Here is a 26,616-nt window from a genome sequence, read left to right as displayed (position 1 = left end):
ACTTAAGAATATGTGGTGTAATCAAAATTAATTTTAATTTTTCAATCTGCAAAATAAAAATTTTGCAATAATTAGAACTGACTAAAATTCCTCCTGTTCTATAGCAAGACTTTAAAAGTTAATTTTCAATTATTACCTTCAATAAAAAGAAATCTTATCTTCAATTTGTAATTACAGTTACTGATTCTTCTTAAGAACACTGGTAATATAAACTTCATTGGAGGAGGGGTGGTAGGTGAGAAGGAAGTTTTTAAAGGTACCTCACCACCTTAGATATGATGCTGACCTCCCTTGTATGAGAATGTATAGCAATATATTTAGAGAGGGGACTTCTGCTATAAACAGAAGATTCTCTTCAGTCACGAAAATGACAATCCATTCTAGGAAGTAATGGAGGGCAAAGTGACAAAACAGGAAGATTTCTCTTACAGCAATATAACAGTTTCAATTTTTAAACTTTAAACATTGTTATTTCAAAAAACAATGACATGCAGGTTAAATATAAATATTTAGACCCCACCTACTTCCAGAACAGATTTCAAGCTGATTATTCAAATATAAATACAAAGCCAAGGCAAGTAGAAGTAATTTTTTGGATTATCTGCCACTCAGGACTAACAGTGACACTGACTCCATTCAAATAAGCATGAACAATCAGGAGCTAGCTATACAGAAAAGTAGCCAAGAGATTAAAAGAATTATTAAAATGCACATTTGCTATTATTTCATACAAAGCAAATGATGGTGATGAAAGAATAGCTACTGAACGATTCATATGGATGCATGCAGCAGAATAAAGGTGTTTCAAAAGGTGATACAGAGTGGAAGTGTTACCATATATTCAGTTAACTGTAATTGCAGTTATGTGTTACTTAAAGGCAAATGACAATCAATAAATATTTTAAGCTTCCTAAGAATAACAGTGAAGAAGTCAGCCAGTCTGTACTAAGTATAGGACAGTATACTAGCAAGCACTGTAGTAGACAGTAGAGATAGCAGGAAATAAATCAGACACATCTGCTCTCCAGCTAATATGGGGGTGGGGGGGGGGGAGAAACAGAACACAAACATAACTAAAGCTTTGTGAAGAAAAAAAAATCATTAAAAGTAGTCGATTAGATTTTATCTGCTATTCTTATTTTTAAAAATTTTAAAACAGCTAAACAGTTCCAAAACAAGGTATATTTTAGAATAGTTTTGCCTAACCTACTTCTAAGGGTTGTCAAGACCATAGTACAGTCTCACAGAAAAATTCTAAGTATATGACTTTTACTATGAACCACACTTAACAAAAGTTAAACTTATTCAAATTTCAATTTTTCATGCATACTACCATGCAAATTATATTTGCCACCAGTTCTGCAAAGTAGTTAACCAATGTAATGCACATACCCTTAGTAAGAAATTTTTGAAAAGAAAAAAAAAATATATATATATATATAGCAATGTGCTCATTAGTAACTATACCAGTAAATAATTATAATGTTCTGGTTGTACTTAATAAAACATATAAAGTAGAAATATCACATTTTTGTTACAACTAAGAATAATTCACCTAAAATTCTCTTAAACTATGATAATTTAAAAAAAAAGATGTCTATCTGGCTTCCTCTCTTCAATCAGCTCAATAAATTAGGTTCTTTTCACTTATTATTTCAAAATCTGCATCCATAAAGGCCTGGTATCTAGGATGAGCAAGGCTAAGCAAACTACATTTTGGAGCAGTCTCCTCACCCACGTGAGGTGACTTGAGCGCTTCCAAGGCACCAGGACATTAAATGGCAGAAGGGTCTACAAATACCGTCATTAGCAAGATCATGGAAGGGATTTCCCTAGAATAGGATTTTGAATAATGATAAAATGATCCGTGGCACTTCTACTTTGCAATGGCAGATGTGGCTTGGTGGGGGACGGTGTCATCACTAGTCTTAAATGAAAAAGCTTCATTATCTTACTTCATCATGCGCCTTGCAGGTACTCCACTGAAAAAAAGACAAAACAGGAGGCAAAAAATTCAAGCCTCAAGGTAAGCCATTTCAATGTTAAGTATCCACCTTTTTTACTAGCAGATTATAAAACCAGCTAGTTTTATGCAATAAATTTTATTTCATTTTTTGGCCTCGGAAATTCAAAGCTGTCACCCCAACCCCCAAGAAGCCAGAGGAAGATAACATACAGTAAAACGACAGCAAATTACACAAATCTAAAACACACTTACACTATATTATAATAATATGTCAGCAAATAACATATAACAATCTCTTTATAGAATGTATGGTCTTTAACTGAAGATCTCCAAGATGATAAATACTTACGTCTTGATGTTTTCATGGTACACCTTGGTGTCTGACGGCTGGTTATAGAGTGGCTATAAAATAAATTGAACATTTATATACAAAGTGTTACATATATGTCTATGAAGGAACAAAGCAACAATTTGTATTTTAATGTAAGCCCAGGTAAAGTACTAATGAGGCTATTTAATACATGCCCTACCAAAACCCCGGATGTGAGTTCCATGAATAACTGTTTAACCTATGTCCTCATAAAGCCATGCCTTTAAGTATTGATGGTTTCTAAATCCACAATAAATACAGTCATTCATATATTTTTAATTTAAAAGGCAAAGGAATATTAAGTACCATCTCATCGTAACAGTGTGACTTCAAAGGGCTTTTTATTTCTGTTATTTCTTTTTCCTTCTATCCAGGACTGATTAAGCAGTTGCTCAAGCAAAACCATGCTTAGGACAATGCTTCTACAAAGGTAAATAAGTTTGTGCACATTTATTTTCAATTTTACCAAAAACTTTCTGCCCATCTACATCCCTCTCATTCCAGAGTAAATATATTGCATCCCATCTTACCTCAAGAGAAACTACTACCAAAAAAGCACTGTAAATGAAAAAAGAAATTCTTACTTACCAGTTCAACTTTTGGGCCAAGGCCTTCAAATATTTTATGAGCTTCTTCTGCTTTTTTCTAGAATAAAGACATTATTGTGCTGTATAACTGAAAATTACATTACTCAAAATCAAAATCACTACCTATTTGACAATATTTACCTAAACATTACTCTACAGTTGACCTTAATCTTTATTTCCAAATACTCCTCTTTCATGTAATAGGCTAAAATATGCTCTAATTTTATTTTTATAGTTTTCCTCACCAAAGTAAGTCAAAGCTTAACATTTGTATTGAAAGCAATACCTCAAGAATTGATAAATTCTTAAAATTAAAAATTAAGATTCTAGGTGTAACACTGCATACCCTGAAACTTATATGACGCTATAAACCAGTATTACCTTAATAAAAATTTATTAAAATAAAGATTCTAGGGAGGAGGAATAGAGATCTATTTAAAATTAATCTAATTCCAAATGCTTTAATTCATAATTTTAATGAAAATTTAAAACCATAAAAATCATAAAGTTGCTAATCTTTAGTCAGACAAATTTTTCTCTTTGAAGAAAAACTGAAAGTGAACTTATTTTCTAGTTACAATAAAACCTTAGTAATAGCCAAAAATAAAGGAAACAATTAGCTTGAATTACTCAAAAGCATTTGGTGGCATGTAAATGCTGAATTACATATTTTTAGATGCCATTTTTAAAAGTAAATTAATCTACAACAAGGTACTGTCTAACAGAAACCTTCCCTTAATAGACAAATGTACACTAGAATTATATGGCTAGGAAATGTGTCCATGGTTCTCACATTTTCAGTAGTAACAATCACTCACTGACTGCTGCAGCAACTCCCTCCTCAATGCGTTTGTAGCTGCAAAGCTCTCCAGAGCTTTTGATGTGACACACAAAGGGGAATATCAATCAGCAGTCCCCAAGTGTAAAGACAGACAATCCCTTAAATAAACATTCTCCCTTCCATCTTACTTATCAATCACAACCAAATATTTATTTAGTGTATATTATGTGAAAAGAATGGTTTAATTAGCATAGGAAGCACAAAAATAGTATAAAACAATTTCCACACTCCAAAAATCTTAAAATGTTAAGATGAGAATATATCAAAATGTCAAATACAAAACTATAAAAATCCATTAAATTTGCATAGTACATTTACTTCTACAGATAGTTTTAAGACAAGGTTTATTAACCTTGGTACTACTTTTTGTTCCAGGCAATTCTTTGTTCTGAGGGCTGTTCTCCACATTGTAAGATATTTAGCAGGGTACTTTGACCTCTATCCACTAAATGCCAGTGGTCCTCCAATATTCCCCCAAGTTACTTCAAATACAAAGGTCTCCAATTGAAGGGGGAAAAAACTGTTCTAAGGTACCTATTAAGCCCAAGACGCCAAAATGTAATTAGACAAAACTCAAATTTATCAGTGTGGGCATATACTAAATAACACAAATATTTTCACAGATGATAAATTTTAAAATCTCTCTAGACCACGAACAAGAAATGTTAACCAAAAGTCACTAGTATTCAAATTACTTAAAGGCAATCTATATATATTATAGAGTCTACATCAAGAAAAGGCAAAGTAGAACTGTACACAAATAATAGAGACAAGCATGTGAAACTGTATTATCAAAAATATTTACCAGAATTCTATTAATACACTTTTAAAAGGGCAATTAATTTTTAAAGATTTATTTTTATTTATTCATGCATACAAGAACTGGGGCATAGGCCAGAGGTGTGGGGTGAGAGGATTCACCAGAGACAGTGGGGAGCAAAACAGGCAGATATATTGAAATACACTGCTGAGGGCAGCGGCGAGCAAGACAAGAGATGTCTGCCTTGCCATATGTGGGTTAGCTCCCTGGCCACAGATGGAACTAGTGCTTCAGTGGCTGGTGATAGCTTGATAGCGCTGAGACTAACCCCGTACCACCAGGAGGCCCAAAACAGAGCAATTTTAAAGACTGATGTTTAAGATGTTTGCAGATCCAAAGATTTAGGTTTTGCAAAGCTTTATTAAATATTTGACTACATGTTTAACTGCTAAGAACAAATTAACCTATCAACAGTTTAACAGAAAAAAAGTTTAAAACCCTCACATTTCCAAATTATAATTTGTATTCTAAATCTACAGACAGAAATAATTCATTCCTCACTCATATGCTGATTATGTTCTATGTGCCAGGTACTTGCTAGATATCAAAAAACAATGAGTAAGTTACCCTTCCTGGTGCAGAAGGATAAGGGGTCTTGAAAAGATTCATATAGAAAAATGATACTTAAGCTGGATCTTGAAGTACAAGCGCCCTGGACATAGAAAGACAAAACACTAAACCACCTGAAGGCAGAAGCAACATCATGGGGCAAAAGTACTAAGAATTTCAAGGGAACATTTAAAACGTATTCTGGTAAGATATCACTAAGAAAGGAATATCAGGCCAAGACCAGGCAGGTAGCCACATAAGCACAGATCAAAAATTGGGGGTATTTGTAGAAAATAGTATATCATCAAAAGGTTTTACTTGGAAAAACAGATAAGGGGACTCAAATATGAAGGATGGTTGAGAAGAAAAAAAAATGACTGAAGGAAAGAAACTCAATCGTCTGTGTGAGAGATGATGGTTCAAATTAAGCAATTTGGAAAGGAAGAAGAGAGGAACAGTTAACCAGATATTTAGGGGGGTAAGACTAATGCACTTCACTGAATAACTAAATTCAGAGTGGCAAAGAAAGAGAAATTCCCAGGACACATGCATGGCAACCAGAGATCGGTGGCTCTAAGTACACTCTCCATAGTCAACCTCTTCTTTCTTCTTGGGTCACATTATATTGCAAATCATTCAATCAAAATATACATGTGTTTTTGAAAATTACACACAATCCCTCTTCTGTGTATTATAATTCTAAAAATTATTTTTAAAGCCTCATCCGGGAAAGGTAACAGCAAACTGAACTTTAAATATAGTGCAAGAACAGAGTCTGTTTAGAGACTAAAAGACTCTTAGCCTGAAGTTTAAATAAGATGCAAAGCAATTTTTCTCTCAGGAAGTCAGCTCTAAAATTAACCATTACTTTTGGGTAGTTTTCTTTCCACCCACTAATTTTCTAAATAAAAGAAACATGTCTTATAGAAGATAATGGCTCATGTCTCTTTAGCCACATTAGGCTTAATTCCTAGCCAATGTAGACTGCTGCCAAACAAGAAACAAGAGGGAGATGCACTCTTGTCATCACCCATCTCTCTTTGCCTACAGTGGCAGAACAGATAAGGTCACTCATAAAAGAAAGCTAAAGAGGAGGTGAAGACCTGACAAAAGGCAGCATGGTAAGGCAGGAAAACCACTGAGGAGTCAATAGTAAGAAAGCCTGTGCTCCAGGTCCAGCTGTGCTGCCATCTCCACCCTTCCAGGAACCTTTGTAACAATGCTATGACTCATAAGCACAGTCACAGCAGATGATAGCAAGGCATACAAAAGGAATATTTTTTTAAGATGATTTCTACAGTTACTGTGAGTTACTATAAACCTAACATTTAGACAGATTTCAAATAAAGTTGTTTTCCTATTCTTTACAGAATGAAGAATATATAAATTCTAAAGTGAACAGAAGTCTGAAATGGGTTTTCAGTTTTGTTGATGGATACAGAGGAACATTTACTATACTAATTAATGAAAACATACATACAAAAATTAAACACAAACTAAATCCACTGATAACTTGTTCAATAATTTTCAGCCCTCATATCCTAGTGAGGCAACCAAAGAACTTACTAATACTGGAACTACTTATTAGGTTTGTGAGACAAGGTTAATTAAGAAGTCCAATCAATTAATAAAAACTACCAAATTCAATTTATTTGAAAATTAACTCAACATGAAGAAGTCAACATTATGTAAGATTCTTTTCCACTATTATATTAACTCTAATCCAGATTTACTTTAGCCCTGAGTTCACAAATTGGCCATGAAGCCAATCAGCCCACAAAATTGTTGTTCTATAGAGTATTTTGTAAAGCCAGAGAGTTCACATAAGGAGAACCCTATGTTCCTAGTTTCTCTTAAACAAAAGAGCATCCCCCTCCCCAATCTTGGGCCATATCCCTGAGTCACCCACCAAGCCACTGCCCATCTAGGCATACCATGAGGCAGTCCTTGTCACTACTTTCCCTTATTGCCCTGTATCCTAACTGAACTTCTTTTCATAAGAAATGTGCTGTTAATCCAATAAACTGGACTACTTTTGAGTACAGCCAAGAAAAAATATAACTGTCCATATTTTTATCTACCTGTGACAAAAACTATAACTTTCAATTATCTATCTATATAAATACATGTATATCTAAGTACAAGATCACTTCTATAAATATTTAATGACTAATTCATGGTTGTATTTCTTAGGGCCAATTTTCTTTAGGCTCTGAGCTATCATAAAGTTAGAGGTAGCTGTCTGATGACTCCACTCACTGCAAAGCAAATAAACTGAATTACCAATCCCAACTTCTAACTTATGACCATTTTTATCTATCAGGCATACTCCCTTCCATAATATTTATGAGCTTATTTTTCTTTTTTGGATTGGGGAACACTGGAAGCCCACTGTCAAGCAGCTCTTTTAGAAGTTTTCTGGACTTTATTTTTACCTGAAATCACTTTCCCTTTAACTATTCATTCCTGAGTTACATTCTGGCCAAAAACTAGCCTCAACATCACAAAATTATTCATAGAATTGAGGCCTGGCTTTCCTAAATCCATGTACACTTTTAATTAAGAATATGAAAGAAATTATTTTAATAAAAACAAGAAAACAAAGTCTACTTAAAGGTCAACTATGATTCAAACAATAGTCAAGCCATCAATTCTAAAGCTGATAATGGAAGTCACTTCCATATCCAATGACCCAACTCTAGTAGATTATTAATGATATTTGCCATTAAATGCCCCTTATGAAGTGAGAAAGTACAGAATGGCTGTTTCGTATTATGTGCTACTAAACTTGTTTGCCAGTGTTTGCATAAATAGGAGAGAGATTCAGCTGATAAAATTATGTTCTCATCAAATAATATTTATAGAACATGTAAAATGAAATGTTAACTAATTTAGACACAATTATAAACTTTTCTCAATCTATAAGGAAGAAAACACCAGGTTCAGTCAAAGTTTAAAAACATTGAAAATTCTAACAGTAATCAGGCTTGAATACAATTTAACACCACTACAGAACACTGATAACTAGAAAAAGCAGTCAAGTAGCCTTAAAGGCTTATATCATGAGAAATGGCATGAGCTTACCCGATTTTCATCATAAATAATTTGGACAATACTGCGATGCTTCTGCTCCACAGGAGGAGGGGACACAGGCTTCTCAGGCTCAGGGGGTTTAGCTGCCTCTTCTTCAAGCTGTTGCTAAGAGACCCGGAAAGGAAGAGTCAGGCATCTGCTGCACGTCACCCCCACCAGTAATTAATCGCCAGAGATAACACATGCTACTGAGCCATGATTTGCTGATTCTATAGGGTAATCATTTAATCTACTGGCGTTTAATAGACCCAAGGGGACTAACAAATCCAATCAGATTTATTTTGACTAATAACTACAAACATAAATCACCATTAGGTAAATGTGTAGATCTTATATATTTTCATCCTGATAAATCTGAAGCAAAATAATAAAAGAAATTAAAACACATAAAGATACCTCTATCATCACAATGACTTTCTGTAGCACTGGAAAAAAAAAACCACTTCTATTTTTATAGCTACACACAGTATGTGTTAATGTCTGATGGGGAAAGCACAGTAGAATAACATTTAAGAGTTAATCATTAACTCAGACCAGCTCTCTCACCCCCTCAGCCAATGTCTATATTTTGTAGTCAAGAAGAACTATCAAAAAACACAAAAATATTTACTTCTTGTGTGTGCAATATAAAGCAGAAAGCTATCTCTATTATTCTGCCTGAGTTTGAGCCTTAGGATCACCTTTAACAATGGTATGATCCTAAGACCTCTTCTAGGTGATTAGCTACAAGTAGCTAAACCACTTGTATATAAAATAGAGATATTAATCCTACCTATCATACAGTTTTTTGAGAGGATGAAAAGACTAAAAATATGTCAGGCATATTACAACCATACCCTCAGTATATACTACCTACAAGTATTACTGAAATAAGCAGATTTAAAGGTCTACCCACTGCTTTTTTTTTTTTCAGTACCTCAACTAGTGACATATTTAGGTGTAAATGCTCAACAAATAGTCACATGAAAATGGTATAAGTTCACTAAGATAATAAAAAAGACATTAGGTTAAAATCTTAAGTATAATAAAGGCCTAGAAGAAAAAAATGATCTGTACTACTAAGACTGATCGTCTAGGTTCCTGGCAATATAAGTCAGACTACATCCAAAAGAAAGGATAAAAATCCTCCAAGAAAAGCTTAGAGGACCATTTCCACTTTGGAACTGAAAGTACCTTTGCAATCTGCTATATGTGTAAGTAAAAGAAAGACAGTTGGGAGTTGTGAGATCATTTCTATGGGAAAAGGTTCTTCAACCATGTCCTTTTTTTCCTGCTCAGAGGGCCCTCCCCTCTTTCTCTATACGTGAAAGGTATGCCCAAGCTTTTGGAAATCATATTTTGTTCTTAGTACCAAAGCAGTCCTGGGACAAAGCCATTGTAACAAAGTTAAAAACAAAAATAAAAATTTCCCTTAACTATTTTGCTCTTTTAACACTAACTTATCAAAAATGTTTACAAATTTTAAAATAAATTTAGTTGGAAATTTTATTAAAATATAAAAAATACGAATCAACACAAAACAAACACAAAAATTTTAATACTGTGCTCCTATCCAGCTACAGTATTTTTTTATTTGCTGAAGTTGTCGTTCATATTCTTCAGTAAAATGTATGGTACTATAAATCTCAAAAGTGTCACATATTTCAATATTTTTAATATTGTAATAGGTTACAAACCATTATTTGCTACATGCCACATATTACACAATACTTTTATTATCTAATCTCATACAACAAATGTATAATTTAGTGTTAGAAGTATTGTTAACAATTTGTAAGTAAAAGTAAAGAAACTAAAGGAGGCAAAAAACAACCCAGCAGAATCAGAAAAATTAAACAGGGATTGACATATTTTTTAAAAAGAACTATCATTTAAAATGGCCAGGCAGATTTAAAAATGAGCCCAAAAAATGATAAAAACTTAAGTATCAAAACCAAAGCTACATTTGACTGCAGATTAAATATAACTGAAAAGAGAACTACAAACTGAAAGACAAAACTGAAGAAACTTCACAATGAGGCCCAAAGAAGAAAAAAATAGGAAAGAAAGCAATTAAGAGACATGAAGGACAAGAATGGTAAGATGTTACATCTATCTGGAAGTTCAAAAGACTATAACAAAGGCACTATAGGAAAGAGTTTTATAAAAAAGAAAGAGAATGGCTTAGAATTTTCCAGAACTAATGAAAAACTCTAACAACACATTCAGGAAGCCCAGTGACTCTCAAGCTGTATAGATTAAAATAAATACATCTAAATATATCACAGTAAAAATAACAGAATCCAAAGAAAAAAGATATTAAAAGCAGTCAGACAGAAAAGTCAGATTATTTACAAAAGAATAAAAATTAGACAAGGGTCGATTCCTTAACAATGGCATCCAGAAAAAAGAGTGCTGAGAGAAAATAATCACATACCAAATAAAAATATCTTTCAATAATATGCATAATGACAACATTTAAAAACCAAACAAATACTGAATTGCCAAATAACAGATCCTCACCAGAGGAAATTTTCATTGGACATTCTTCAAGCATCCTCCAAATCTGCATTGCAAAAAGGAATTCTGGGCAAATAAGATGACAGCTATGTGGGTAAACCTAAATGAACACTGCCTATATAAAATAATAAAACAAGAACTAAAATAAAAGCCAAAAGTAGCATAGAAGTAAAAATTAAGAAGTTCTGCGTCCTCATACTACTTAAGAAGGTGGTTAAGATACTAATTAGTTTTAAGCTTCAAGATAAATAGATATAAAATTTCTAGAGAACCACTAAACCTAAAGAGATAGCATATAAAATCCAAACTAGTAGGACAGGAGAAAATGGAGTAAGACAATCAATCCAAAATAAAAGCTGGAAAAAACAGATAATACCAACAGTAGCATAAAAAATGACAAAGTCCTTTGACCCTAAACTGTTAAAGCAAATTTAGTGATTTATAAAAAATAGATAATATATCATGCCTAAGTTAGGTTAGACCTAGAAATGCACAGGTGTTTTAACATTAGAAAAATAAGTAATGTAGTTTGCTGTATTAATATATTAAAGGAGAAGTGATAGCAAATATGCAGAAAAACCACCATAAAAAATTTAACATCCAAAAAAAAAAATCACTTTCTTTTAAGAATGGGTTTATAGCTCTCTTTTATTTAAAGATCATATATAAAGAGTAGTATGTACTAGGTAAATAAAGCACAGGTAGAAAATTATATGCTTTCTATTAAATAACCTACTAGAATTGACTGAGCATTTGCTATATGCTTAGTTTTTTTAGGAAGTTTATATATAAAATATGACCACAAATATGAAGTCAGTCTTCATATAGAACTGGGAGTGGTACCTCTGATAACTTTTGAGAGAATTGCTAAACAGCATCGCCATTATAAGCTCCAACTAGATGGATTTTTTGGGTTTTGTTCCCTGTGGCTCCTTCCTTCCCCTTCCCCCAACTTTTGGCAGTATCAGGAGTTTCAAGCTGAGGGAGTCATATATCTAAAAATTTTCTTTATGTCCTTAATTCACAGTTACTATATTAAGGATCACAAAGGCAACTGAGATTTAGGTTCAGTTTTTCTTTTCTTTCTTTTTATTTTTTTAAAGATTTATTTATTTATGCATACAAGAGCCTGGGTTACAGGCCAGAGATAAGGGGGTGAGAGGATTCACCAGAGACAGAGAGCGGAACAGAACAGGCAGACCGACTGAAATACACTGCTGGGGGGAGCAGCGGGAGAGACAGGAGAGGTCTGCCTCACCAAGTGGTTTGCTCCCTGGCCAGCCAGGGATTGAACTCACACTGCAGAGTCAGCTGACTGCTTCACAGTGGGGTGCTTAACCCCTTGTGCCACCAGGGAGGCCCTAGGTTCAATTTTTCAATGAATTGTGAATTATTGATGCCCAATTTTGATCTGACCCATTGAAAATTTATTGTCAAAATGTTCAAGTCTAATCTCTCTAGGATAAAGATCAGCTGACAAATTCTGAGAACTTGGTATGAGTATTTATGAAAAAGTACTTATTTAGAATTTATAAAGAAGTGAACATGGCTCTTCCAACAATCTAGTCAAAGACATTCTCTTATTGTCCCTATTTTACAGAAGCTCCTTGAAGCTCAAGCAGAGTTTTTTGTGCAAGTGAGGTAACAGAGTTAGCAAGAAGCAGAACCAGAAGCAAACCCTTAAAAAAACAAACAAAACCAACATCCTTTAATGATGAAAACTCTTAACACACTAAGAATTGAAGGGCATTTCCCAACCTAATGAAGGCTGTCTATAAAAACTGATAATAATTAGTAATAAAAAGTAAAAAGTAAGTAGTCCTTTAGAAGAAACAAGGATAATCACTTTCAATGCTGTATTACAAACGTTACCAGAGCAATAAGATAATGGAAAAGGTTTAAGAACTGGGATGGGGGCCTCCCTGGTGGTGCAGCGGTTAAGTGCTGGGCTGCGAAGCTGCCTGAAGCCTCTGCAGCTGGGTTCAATCCCCGGCCACCAGCGAGGGTCCCACATGGCACGCAGACCTCTCCAGCCACGCCCACTGCTCCCGTCAGCAGTGTATTTCGTCGATCTGCCTGTTCTGTTCCCTTCTCTGGCTCTGGTGAATTCTCTCACCCTCCCGCGCTTCTGACTGTACCCAGTGCTTTTATAAATAAATAATTAAATCTTAAAAAAAAAAAAACACAGGGAGGCCGCTGGTCTATTAAAAAAAAAAAAAATCAACTGCAATAAAGATATTAACGATAGCATCAAAAATGGAAAGTACCCAGTGTTGAATCTAACAAAAGGCATATAAAATATTAAAGGACAGAAAGTAATAAAACATCAAAAACCTCCTAAATGAACTAATACACTATATTCAAGGATTGGAAAACTCAGTATCATAAAGGTATCATTCTCTTCAAATTGATCTTTATAATCTGTATGATTACAATAAAAATTACAGAAAGACATTTTAGAAAACAGAAAATGTTGTATTTATAACATGCCTATAGAAGTGGGGTTTGCCTTACAAGAAAAAAGGATTATAAAACTCTAATACTTATGAGAATATCTATTGCATTGTGGCATCAATATCCCTAATAGACAAACAACAAGTCCAGAAATGAATACATATGTATGATGCAAACTTGAATTAGAATAGAGCTAAAATAACAGGACAACTGGAGAAGATGAACTTTTCAATTAATTATCTATACAGGAAAAAAATTAATTTTGACCCTATACTATTTGACTCTAGAGTATCTATATTAGATTTCTAATATAAAACCTGAAGAAATTCTGTTCACCAGAAAACATTAAACTCTAAATGTGAGTTTTAAAACTACAGAAAACATAGGTATAAATCTTTATGACCTTGGATTATGCAATGGTTGCTTAGATATGACATCAAAAGCACAAATTGTGAAAGAAAAATAAAATGGACTGCAAGACAATTAAAAACTTGTGACCTAGCTGTGATTCCATCATGCAAGGTTGTTCTCTGGAACAGTAATCCTTTATCTCTGACCATGTTCTCTCCCAACTAAGTGAGTGCCACCACCCCATGAAGATTCAATGGGCATAGACATGAACTCCCCAAGGCCCCCAAACTATCTTTTTAGTTATGAACAACAAAATAATCACTTTAAAGCAGATAATGATGAAAATGAGCACCATTTATCTTTAAGAACACTGTAGGTTCTGGTGCAAAAAATGAATTGCAAACTGTTAAGACAGAGGCAATGACTTAAGAAAGCAGTGCAATTCAAGTAACACTAGTAACTCTGAAAATCTGTTCTGGTCAGCCACTGTTTTCCTTTCAGGTTTCCTATGGTCTATGATGTGATTGAGGGTCTGTGAATATAAGTGAACAGGACTTAGAAGCTAAGGAAGAAGTTGGAGAGTTAGAAGATGAGGAGGAGAATGTGAAACTCTTTAGTTTTCCTAGAAAGAGATATACCCCTGGAAGTGGTAGCAAGAGTTCACAGAAAAAAGTAAAATATGCAGATAAAGATGATAATGAAGCTGAGGAAAAAGCTCCCAAAAAAGAAATCTCTACACATTACTCCAGAAAAAAAAAAGAGGAAACAACTCGTAAAACACTGAGAGAGCCTTGTTCACTAGAAGACAGTAAAGCAAAAACACAGGCCATATCCAGAAAGATGCATTGAACAGTCCTGGCACTACAGATAAATTTAAATTACTCTCAAAAATGAAGAGAGAGTAAAAGGAGACTAAAATAGTGTATACTATTAGCAATCCAGACTGATGGCCTCTATTTTAATCTCAATCCCCTTTCCTAATTTGCCACCAACTGACATTCCTTTCCAAGCTAGAAGCAAGTTCACTCTGGATTTCCTAAAGCACTTTAACTGCTGTGACTCAGTAAACCTTATACTTTGCTTTCCATTGCTTGCCATTTCACTCACTTCTGTGAAGGTATTTTAATCACTTTTGTATCTTCCTAGTTGCTCAATATATATTTGAATGAATCAAGTAAGAAAACAAAAAACTTCTGTATAGCAAAGACACTATCAGGAAAGTAAAAAGACAACCCACAGAATAGAAAATATACCTGCAAACGTTTAAATATCCAGAATATAGAAAGAACTCTTACAACTCAACAATAAAAAGACAAATAACCCAACCAAAAAATGGGCAAAGGATCTGAATGGACATTTCTCTCAGGAAAATATAGGCATGCCTTTATTTTCCTTGTTTTACTGCCTTTCACAGATAATGCATTTTATATAAGACCCTCCAACCAGCAAAAAAATATTGACTTGCTGAAGTCTCTAATAATAGCATTTTTTTTAACAATAAAGTATTTTTTAAGATATGTACATTGATTTTATAGACATAATGCCATTGCACTTAACAGACCAGGTATAGTGTAAATATATTTTATATGCACTGGGAAACCAAAACACTCCTGGCTTGCTTTATTGTGATATTTGCTTTATTATGGTGGTGTGGAAATGAATCCACAATATTTCCAAGATATGTCTGAATATAAAATGGCCAACAAGCACATGAAAAGATATTTAACATCATTAGTCATTAAGGAAATGGAAACCAAAATAACAAATGCTGACAAGGGTAAGGAGCAAATAGTACATATACTGCTGGTAGAAACATAACGAAAACAGTTTGGTAGTTCCTCAAAACTTCAAACAGAGAATTACAATATGAACCAGTGGCACTCCACTCTTAGGTATATATCCAAGAGAACTAAAAAAAATGACCCTACAAAAATATGTGAATATCAGTAGCAGCATTATTCATAATAGCCAAAATGTGAAACAACTCAAATGTCCATCAACCAGTGAACAGATAAACAAAACAATATATTCATGCAAGGGAATTTTATTTAGCCATAAAAAGGAGTAAAGTGCTGATACAAGATATAACATAGATGAATCCTGAAAACATAGTAATGAGAAACAAAAGGTTACACACAAAATGCCATTTATCTGAGAAAGCCCAGAATATGCAGTCCATAGAAACAGAGAACAGTGACTGCCAAGGATGGGGGGAGAAAAAGAGTAACTGCTAACAGATATGAGGGTTCTTTTTCAAGTGATAAAAATGTTCTGAAATTATGTAGTGGTGATAGTTATACTACTTTAAGAATACATTAAAAGTCACCGAATTGTACATTTTAAAAAGATGAGTATGATGGCATGTGAATTTTTTTAGCTCAGTTAAAAAAAAAATCCTCCCCACACCAAAAAAAAAAAAAAAAAAAAAAAAGGCAAGGCACAATTAGAAGTTATCTCCTGTATCTATAACAACAGATTTTAGTAAATACAAAAAATAGGAAGATGACAAAGTACCAATAATCTATATGAACACCAATAATCCATAAATAAAAAGCAAGCTCTGTCTCATTCCTAATCAGGGAAATGCATATTAAAAACACATTAATAGTTCACATTCAACTGGAAAAAAATAATCAGTACAGGCAAGGACATGCACCAACTGGAACTTGTATATACTGCCAGTAAGACTGTAAAATGGTACTGTTATCTTAGCAAATTTAGCATCATCTAGTACAATGGAATAGCATACCCTTGGGCCTACCAATGCTATTCCTAGGTACATGTCCTAGAAAATCTGTCTACATGTAAACCAAAAACACAGTACCATTATATGAAATAGCAACAAACCAGAAATAACACAGATCAAAAATGGAATAGACAAACAAGTTTTGCTATCAATAATCAGACAATACGGCAGGAAAAATGAATGAAACTAAGGAAATTAATAGCTCCCCAAAAAACCCTAAAAATTCACAGAATACATAGGCATGAGTCTTTTTATATACGGAAAATTTAATATACTTTCTTTAGGGAAACATGCATTGTTAGAATACAGAAAGCAACAAATTCAAACACTTACTTGTTTCTTTTTCAGTTTAAGGATCTGTTGTTCTACTTTTGCAATTTCTCGATCTACACGATCCATACTCTGTATTAACTCTTCCTTTGAAAGTTTTGAAGGTGAAGCATTTTGATCATCTCCACATGGCTGCCCAGAGATTGGAGAAGATGGAGCTTCATGTTTGCCTCCAAATGCTGGATCCTTAAGAGAAGAAAAATCAAGAACAATTTATTCCTCACTTATTTTCAGTGTTTCCCTTAAAAAGTCTAATTTGAAAACAGAGCAGACAGGTCATATTCTATTTCTCCTCTATATAGCAGTCCTATGATAGCAGTTTTTTTTTTTCTCTCTCTCTCTCCCTCACACACACACACACACACACACACACACACACACTCACACACACACACTCTCTCTCTCTCTCCACTGATGTTTATACCACTTTTATAGCTTAAATGTATGATTCACTATTTTGTAGATCCTAAAAGTTATACATGAATAAGGTGGCTAAGTGGCTGGTCTGCCTTTAGTTAATGCTATTGAGAAAGTAGAGACTTTCTGAAGAAATAATAATGCAACCATGACAAAGAAAACCTTGTCTCAGATACTTCCTTGTAATGGCTTTTCAAAAGCTCAACATCTAAGGAAATAGTATGAACTCCGGGTAAAATAATACAAATTTCTGGGAAATAGTATAAACTACAAGTATGCCTATCCCACTCAACAGGGTCAAAAGTTCCTATCAAAAAGTTTTCAGGCTTTCCATAAGCCAATACTGAGGTATAGAAGTCAGAAAAACGACCACGGAAACTTTTGTTGCTCCAGACCTACCCTCCTAAAGGGCAAACAAGCCTGCCTATATTACAATATTGGTTTAGTCAATTATATCATCTCATTCCACCTCCAAATTATCAGATAACAGTAACAGAATGAACGTCTTCCTCCACCCAAAATCTAACAGCGCGCACGCGCGCACACGTCCTAATGATTTCCAGTCTGAGGTAAAGATAGAATAGAGCAAAACAAATGAATCTTAAACTAAGGTATTGCTTTTCTTTAGACTAAAAGAAGCGCAGTGGAGGCCTCCCTGGTGGCACAGCGGATTGAGCACAGTGCTGTGAAGCTGTCCGCAGCCTCTGTAGCATGGGTTCAATTCCTGGCCAGGCAGGAAGATTCCCACATGGCACAGCAGACCTCTCCTATCTGCTCCCGTTGCTCCCCTCAGCAATGCTTTTGGTCTGTCTGCCTGTTCTGTTCCCCACTCTGTCTCTGGTGAATTCTCTCACCCTCCCACGCCTCTGGCCTATACCCCAGCTATTGTATAAATAAAAAATGAATCTTTTTAAAAAAAAGTAAAGAAAAAATTTTTTTTTACTTTTTTTTTAAAGATTTATTTATTTATTTATACAAGCACTGGGTACAGTCAGAAGCGCGGGAGGGTGAGAGAATTCACCAGAGCCAGAGCAGGGAGCAGAGCAGGCAGAAGGACCGAAGTACACTGCTGAGGGGAGCAGCGGGCGGCAGGAGAGGTCTGCGCGCCATGTGGGACCCTCCTCCGGTGGCTGGGGAGCAGCCAGGGATCGAACCGGCGCTGCAGAGGCTGCTGGCAGCTTCACAACCCAGCGCTCAACCACTGCGCCACCAGGGAGGCCCAAGAAAATTTTTAAAAAGAAGCCCAGGGCCTCCCCGGTGGCACAGTGGGTTGAACACCACGCTATGAAGCTGTCCGCAGCCTCTGCAGCACCAGTTCAATCCTGGCCAGCCAGCGAGAATCCCACATGGTGGCGCAGACCTCTCCTGTCTCAACCGCTGCTCCCTCAGCAGTGTCTTCAGTCCATCTGCCTGTTCTGCTCCCCGCTCTGTCTCTGGTGAATTCTCTCATACTCCCGCGCCTCTGACAGTACCCCAGTTCTTGTATAAATAAATCTTTTTTTTAAAAACAGCCCAAAATGAGCATAGTTCATAAGACTATGGAGCGCCAACATACATTAAATAATGATTAAGAACTGTGAGAGTAGTTTTAACCAAAGTGTACCACCATACCTGGGTGGATAGTTGTTCTAAAACACCCTGAAACAGAAATTTCAGATAAAACAGAATACGTATGCATAGTCCCCAAAAATCTTACATTTTATAACAGTACATGCTAAATATAAGACTTTTGGGGAAAATAGGATTATGGATATTACTTAAGACCTGTATAACTTTGTATGCAGAGCATTTATAAAAACAATAACAATTCTAATAGAATAATATAGTTAAAGCTCCCCTATCATTTGCATTCAGCCTATCATCAATCTTAGGCAATCTTAAGCCCTGTAGTTTATATTCATGCTTCCTTTGTAAAGGCATAAATCCTTGAGATCATTTGTTTCCAATAGAAAAAAGTATGTTTCATCAAAATAAGGAATCAAATTCAAGTACAACCATTTTATCCACCTTTGAAATTAAAAAATACAGAAGAAAATGTCTTCACAGTTCCTTTCAACACTTGAATCTTCACTAGTTTGTTCAATTCTAAAAGCAGAACAGTTCTTGAATTCACTAAGCTGGGTAGTACTACTTGCACTAAATGAAGACTAAATACAGAATTTTCAAATCGTCTTAATGTCTTCATACATTGAAAACATTCTTTCATTTATTATGAGACAGCTTGATTCTGACAGCTTTGAAACATTAACGTGCAGGGAAAAACAATTTGTGAACCACCAGGACTTCCATGTCATATTAATATTATGTTCCTACCATATGCATAAAAGCTAATTTGTGTTACAGAGCACATATAATAGCAAAATAGATTAAAATTTGATTCAGCAGATTTTAAAAACACTCCTCAGGTAATATGATGCATGCCTAAGATCTATTATTGCAAATCAGCATTTTCCTTTCTGGTTAAATATTTAGCAAAAAAAAAAATTCCTTTAGTGCCACCATTAAGAAAAGCACTAGGTAAAAGAATAGTGAACAAATATATATGATGGACGCATTCCAACAGCTATTTTGGAGGAAGAGTTAAGATTCCTTCCTACCTCACATCTTATATTACAATAAAAGTCACGTAACAGCAAACATTTACATAGACTAAATAGTAAATCACAAGAAGCCTCAAACAAACACACACAAAAAGTATCACATTATCTTGGGTTAAGGAAAGTCAATAGCAAAATATTTAAAAAAAAAAAAAAGACTGCTGGAATAAAGTAACACAATCTCAAAATAATAACATCCAAAGGCAAATGAAAAATCATTTGTAAAACATAACATAAACAACTCAATATAAAATAGAAAACACACCAACAGAAAATTGGGTGACAGGAAAAAACAATTCACAAAACAGGAAAAGAAGATCAATTTTTAAAAAATTTCATTTTATTAACAAGCAAATAAAAGCAAATTAAAAATTATGCAATTAACAATAATTTTTAAAACAGTAAATATGTGGTGTCAGCAAAGGTTCAAAGGAACCAGGTATCCTTTATAGGCAACTGAAAGGAATATTTGTCATTCTGACTTGTTTTACTACACATAATTCCCTCAAATTCCTCCATTTGGCTGTAAATAGCTGCATGTCATTTACATTTTGCTGGGGAGGCCCAGCAAAATATTTCTTATAAACTCATTGACTATAATACAGATATTTCACATAGTAGGGTGGATCTCAAAAATTTCCAGAGCTTAACTAATTTTTTTGTGGCTAAATAAATAGTATTCCATAATATGAATACATCTTTTTGATCCAATCACTTATCGATGGACATTTATTTAGGCTGCTCCCATGTCCTAACTACTGTGAATAGTGCTGCGATAAAAAATGTAGAGCACCATAGGGCCTCCCTGGTGGCACAAGGGATTAAGCCACAACCTATCCCTAGTCAAGGAGGTGACCCACATGGTGCAGCAGACCTCTCCTGCCTCACCCACTGCTCCCCTCAGCAGTGCATTTCAGTACATCTGCCTGTTCTGCTCCTCACTCTGTCTCTGGTGAAACCTCTCACCCACTGCATCTCTGGCCTGCACCCCAGCTCTTGCATGCATAAATAAATAAATCTTGGAAAATAAAAAAAAAAAAAACAACAACAACAACAATGGAGAGCCTACAGTTTTTCCCACTGATAGTTTCATGTTCTTTGGATAAAAGCCCCAGATGAGGATTGATGGGTCATACTGTATTTCCATTTTTAGTTTTTAAAGATGAATCAATAGGGGCCTTCCTGGTGGCACAAGGGGTTAAGCACTGCACTATGAAGCAACCTGAAGCCTCTGCAGCATGAGTTCAATGCCCGGCCGGCCAGGGAGCAACCCACATGGTGCGGCAAACCTCTCCTGTCTCTCCTGCTGCTCCCCTCAACAGTGTATTTCACTCAGTTTGCCTGTTCTGTTCCCCACTCTGTCTCTGGTGAATCCTCTCATCCCACCCCCCAGTTCTTGTATGCATAAATAAATAAATCTTCAAAAAAAAAAAGATGAATAAATGACCTTTTAAAAGATCCCTTTCTGCTTAAAAAAATCTATATTATAAATTATATCTGTAGTAATTTATTCAGCCTTAGAAGAAAACCTTTATTCACTACACTTTTTCATTTTCTTTTTTGAGATAGCAAAATATTTCTTATACAAGAGCTGGGGTACATGCCATAGGCACGGGAGGGTGAGAGGATTCACCAGAGACAGAGTGGGGAACAGAACAGGCAGACTGACTGAAATACACTGCTGAGGGGAGCAGCAGGCGAGACCGCCATGTGGATATCTGGCTGGCTGGCTGGGAATTGAACCAGCGCTGCAGAGGCTGCAGACAGCTTCACAGCGCCACGCTCAACCTGCTGTGCCACAGGGGAGGCCCAGCAAAATATTTCTTATAAACTCATTGACTACAATATAGATATTTCACATAGTAGGGTGGGTCTCAAAAATTTCCAGAGCTTAACTAATTTCTAGCTTACAAAGAACTTTCACCACTTAATTTGTTATTTGGAAAAATTTCAAATTTACATAAAATCTGAATTAATAGTATAATGGATACTCATTTATCCTTTTACCTAGATTCACTAGTTGTTAACATTTTGTTGTATGTGCTTTCTCTCCTTACATATGCACACACATCTAGGCTTTATTTTTGGCTAAATTATTTGAAAATAAATTGCAAACATATTCACTATCTTTTAAATTAATTTGCACTACATAAAATTTCAAAAAGTGTATGAATACTAATTCATCTGCTATCAGGGTAGGAAAGGTCATTAGGCATAAAGGTAAATTAACTTTGTGGGAAAGAGGCTTGGTAACAAAGACTGGGGGAAATATTAACATGACAATAAAAGGGTTAACACTTTACTGTTTAAAAATGTTTTCCAGGGCCTCCCAGGTGGGGTGGCTCAGCAGTTGAGCACTGGGTTGCAAAGCTGCCCGCAGCATCTGTGGCACTGGTTGGAGCGCAGACCTCTCCTGCGGCCCGCTGCTCCCCTCAGCAGTGTACCTCAGTCCTTCTGCCTGCTCTGCTCCCAGCTCTGGCTCTGGTGAATTCTCTCACCCTCCTGCACTTCTGACTGTACCCAGTGCTTGTATAAATAAATAAAAATAAATCTTTAAAAAAAAAAAAAGTTTTCCATATCTGCTTATTCTTTCTAAAACAAATGTTTACTCTGTACCTAAGTGCCAAGCACTTCCTAATCTGCATGCTTAATGATAAGCAAAACAGACATTAAAAAGATAAACACAATTACAAAACAAAGGCATGATCATGAATGTGCAATTGTAAGAATTACATGTACAGTTAAACCTTACCTAAAATGTGATTCTCCCATGTAGCAAGTCAATAAATGGCAACTGAATATAAATACTTATTTAAAATAGTCCAGGCAAGCCAGCACACAATGTATATGTATTACTCAACAGCAATTTTTCTTTACAGCAGTCTCAGATTTTCATTCACCAAAAAATGAAACGTACAGACTTTAAAAGTCTAGAGCACTAAATCTGTGGTTTTAATTTTGTTTTACAAAATTTTTACTTCCGCATAGTTCTAACCTTTAAAGACTGAAATAATTGGACTTTCTTTTAAGGGGTTGTGCTTGAATGTGGCTAAATAAACATTAGAAACCAACAACTCCACAGCGTGAGAGAACAAATATTTACCTTCTTAGCATCTACAGAAGACCTCAACCCTTCTGGCAAGGTATGCACTAAAGGTAAGACCGCAGCACTGACACGTTGGAAATGGGAATCAGAAACCTGCTCCAGACGCGGTCGCTTGGATTCCAGTGAATCATGATCCACTGGGGATGGGCCTGGGTGAAACTGTTCATATCCAGTTCTCCTTTCTTGAGGCCTAATACACACAAAGAAAATAAACACTTGAAAAAATTTAAGTGATGTACAACTCCCTGCTAACATCCTGGCTGGACTTGGAAATAAATTAGTTAAAGTTACTTCCAAAGCCAAGTCCCTGCCCTCACTTCCCCATCCCAGAAAAATATATACCTCATTAAGGAGTACTATCAAACTTCTAGTTCTAACAGAAAGTTTCTTTGGGGGAGGCAAAACTGGGATGACTTTAAAAAAAACAATCTAGAAGGGAAAGAAAGTATCTCAATTTGCAGAATATTCAAAATTGCTGAAGAATATCCATTAAATAAGAATTTTAAACCTACATCATAATAGTTGAATTCAAGACAATCTAGGCTACAAGAGTCATCATTATTTAACCAATAATAAAACAGAGAATAACATATCTCCCAGCAATTGCTACATAGAAAGAGAAATGACCTCAATGTGAAATATCGTTAGGACAAGGATGTTAAGCAGAAATCCAAAAGTTTTGAAAACATCATTCTGACCCCCCCCCCCAAAAAACACATTCTGTCTGGTTTGCCAAATACATAATAAGTATCTTGAAGGTCAGAAACTGTCTTTGATTTCTTTACATGACGCACTGCACAGAGTAGTAAATATGGATATTTATTAACTTCACTTTTCATTTTTCTAGCAAAGTATTTACAGAAACAACATTTTATTTTATGGCCAAGCTTTAAACTAATGTCTCACAAACGACACTTCTTTGAAAAGATATTCACTGCCCTTCATTTTTCAGGATAGAAGAGGTCAATAAAAATATTATACAATAAACTTTGAAATCTATTTTCATCATCTCTAAACTATCTCTAAATAGCTATAAAACAAATTAAAATTATTAAATAATATTTTTACTGTAATAAACTTACACTCTTCCATTTTACTTTTAAGGAATATAAGCTTCATTTAAGGAGAATATGCCATAAAGTTCAGAGCTATTCCAAATAGTGGTCCACAAAGATCCAGAGATTATAAGTAGTTACACAGGCTGTTTTCTGATGAAATCAAGAAAACATGTCCTTATCAATCAATAAAGTTCTTCCCTCACTTTACAGGCAACAACTTGGGTTTTTTTAAATGAACATTTTTTCCTGTCCTTTGAAACACATGTTCTCTTCATATGTTGGATGATTTTAATTTGTCCTCCATATTTATGAAATCCTGTCTAATTGCTTTAATCTTTGTCCTTCTCTTCTGTATTTACTCTGGTTATCTCAAGACCCTTTTCTATGACAAAGGTTTAAGTTTTTGTCACATCTATTTTATTCCTTGTTCCTTCTCATTTAATACATTTAAACTTAAAATGGAGGCTGCTTAGAGGCACTGAAATACTCAATATTTTATTTTTTTCAATTTTATTGTATTTTTTTAATACTCTATTAAGTTATTTCATAATACAAAGATCTCATGAGGCATGTTTTTGATTTTTATCTTCTTACACACACACACATATACACACACACACACGGGTCTTTGTTTTTGGCATACTGTATTATTTTCTTTAGTTTTCCTTTCCAGGTATTTGCTTTGAACTTGGTTTCCCTTACCCCTATTCACCCCCTCTTTTTTGCGTGGAATAGCGTGCTTGGGTTTTTCTTGCTCATCTCCACTCTGTCTAGTATGTATTTATCTACAGACGAAGGATTGAGTATGGTGTTCCATATGCTTTTCTACAACCTGAGAGAATAGGGAAATGAGGTGAAATAGGTACATTTGGGTAGCCATTGACAGCCTTTGCCAAGAGTCTTGGCCCACTCTGTCATCCAAACATGTAAAGCTGAGTGCTGGCTCATCACTTTGGAAAATGGCCCACCTTAATGAGCATTCCTGTAGCCAAAGGGAAACAAGAATGGCAAAATGGGAACTCCTAAGCAAACTACTCTTACCACCACCTCCATTTACATTTTCTCAAATTAGGTATTACTCACCAAAAAATCCTAGCATTTTATTGACCCTCTTTATTTGTTCAACACTGCTTCTTTGAGAGTAGAAATAGGGAACAGAAGGCCAAGTCATACAAGACACTTCTAATTCATTCCTTGAATGAATGACACATTTCCCAGTTTATGACAGTAGCTGTGTGCCTTTCCTTCTTTACAAAGGATGCGTTTTTAGCTTTTTTAAAAAAAAATAATTTTTTTAAAAAATTATATATTTTCTAGATATAGGGGTAAGAGTGATCTGAACTCTCTCCATAACCTTCACTAAGAAATGACATTTTAGAATAATTTCAAACATTTTATTATTTTGAGACTAAAACAGTAAACACTTAAAATAGAAAAAAGGTTCTTTATAAAATTAATGTAACAAGAAAGGAGATTTACTTAGGCAGCTGGATTTCAAAATAGACTAAGTGTGAGAATGGAATAAAAGATAGTAGAGTTGCTGAGGACACCAGGGAAAATGAACACCTATGAGATACAGAGCCAACATTACATGGTTAATTACTTACTTGCCTTGAAGACAATGCCATTATTATCATCATTTTTACTCCTGAGAAAACTAAGGTTTGAAGAATCTAATCAGTCATTTGCAAGTCTTGCTGCAAACGAAAACATCCAAGCAACTTGACAAAATGTCTGGGCCTAATCCCAGAGACTGATTTGATCAACCTGATGGGATTTAGGCATCAAGTTTTAAAAGCTCCCCAGATGGTTCTAATATGCAGCTTAAACTGAGAACACCAATTCACCCAGTGTGACCAAGGCTACACATAAGCTGACCATCATTCAAATATAGATCTACCTGACTTTCTAACACATAACATTAACTCTGAATCTTGGCAACACATTTTAAGAGTTTATTAATTATTGCCAAAACTACTCCAAAATCATCAACAAATATAAAAGAGCTCAAAGTACATATTATAAATATAAATGATCACTCACAGCTTGGTTAATAAAATGATAAAAATAAATCAAATGACATACTGGTGAGGTATATACATGCTTCACAATTACAGTTCTAGATTGAAACATAAAAGAAATCCCATTACCTGTCAGAACCTGGGTGAAATTCTGATAGCAAGGAAGGTCGTCTACGAAGCTGCTGTTGCTGCTGTTGCTGCTGCAAAAGCTGTGATGCCTGACTAACTTCAAGATGAGAAGAACGATAATCAGGGACTGCGAACTCCTAGTAGTAAAATAATCAATTAATTATTAACCAAAAAAGTGAAAAACATCATGAAAACAAACCAAGTGAAATGCAAAAAGGTAGTTGTGGCTCAGTAAGTTGGAAAGAAACAGCAATGATAAATTTCAATCCTCTAGTAATCTAATTCTTTCCCACAAACTTAAAATAATATTCATTATAATATTCAAAATGAAATTTATATTCAATGATGCTTGATTCATTCTTCTAATACCTAAAATTTTGTGTTCAACCTAGATTTGATTCATTCATTTTTTTTTTATGTTTTTATAAGGATCATTTTCTGCTCTACATGTCAGTTTTGGGTTTTTTTTTTTGTTTTAACTATGCAACAAAACCTTTACTAATATTCTGAACAGGCTTAGCCATTGCCAAAACTGGTAATTTCTAAACAAATTGGGGCAAAAAGTTATACTGCTAATGCCTTGCTAAGAGAAAATTTCTATTTAATATACAATGAAGATGGAACTTTTAATATATTTTCCTCTAAATGATACTAATACTGTCATAAAACAAAATATTACTCT

The 26,616-nt window shown here is 34.7% G+C and overlaps 1 protein-coding gene across 5 annotated transcripts in view; it reads right to left on the bottom strand.

The window, feature by feature from the left end:
- NCOR1 (nuclear receptor corepressor 1) overlaps positions 1–26,616 on the bottom strand; it is a gene marked incomplete at both ends in the record, with an annotated part of 128,770 nt that overhangs the window by 92,116 nt on the left and 10,038 nt on the right. For 3 of the 5 annotated variants that reach the window (XM_084238642.1, XM_084238640.1, XM_084238641.1), the window contains 6 exons: positions 2,316–2,368; positions 2,925–2,981; positions 8,218–8,331; positions 16,610–16,792; positions 22,724–22,916; positions 25,935–26,071. In XM_084238642.1, coding sequence (XP_084094768.1) covers positions 2,316–2,368; positions 2,925–2,981; positions 8,218–8,331; positions 16,610–16,792; positions 22,724–22,916; positions 25,935–26,071 — 737 coding nt within the window. Of the gene's footprint in view, positions 1–1,951; positions 1,983–2,315; positions 2,369–2,924; positions 2,982–8,217; positions 8,332–16,609; positions 16,793–22,723; positions 22,917–25,934; positions 26,072–26,616 lie in introns of those variants that run through there. The other 2 variants (XM_084238644.1, XM_084238643.1) reach the window with 2 other exon arrangements.

This window comes from Talpa europaea, assembly GCF_964194135.1.
Source record: "Talpa europaea genome assembly, chromosome: 7".
NCBI classification, from domain to species: domain Eukaryota; kingdom Metazoa; phylum Chordata; class Mammalia; order Eulipotyphla; family Talpidae; genus Talpa; species Talpa europaea.
This window is presented reverse-complemented; position numbering and strand designations above follow the sequence as displayed.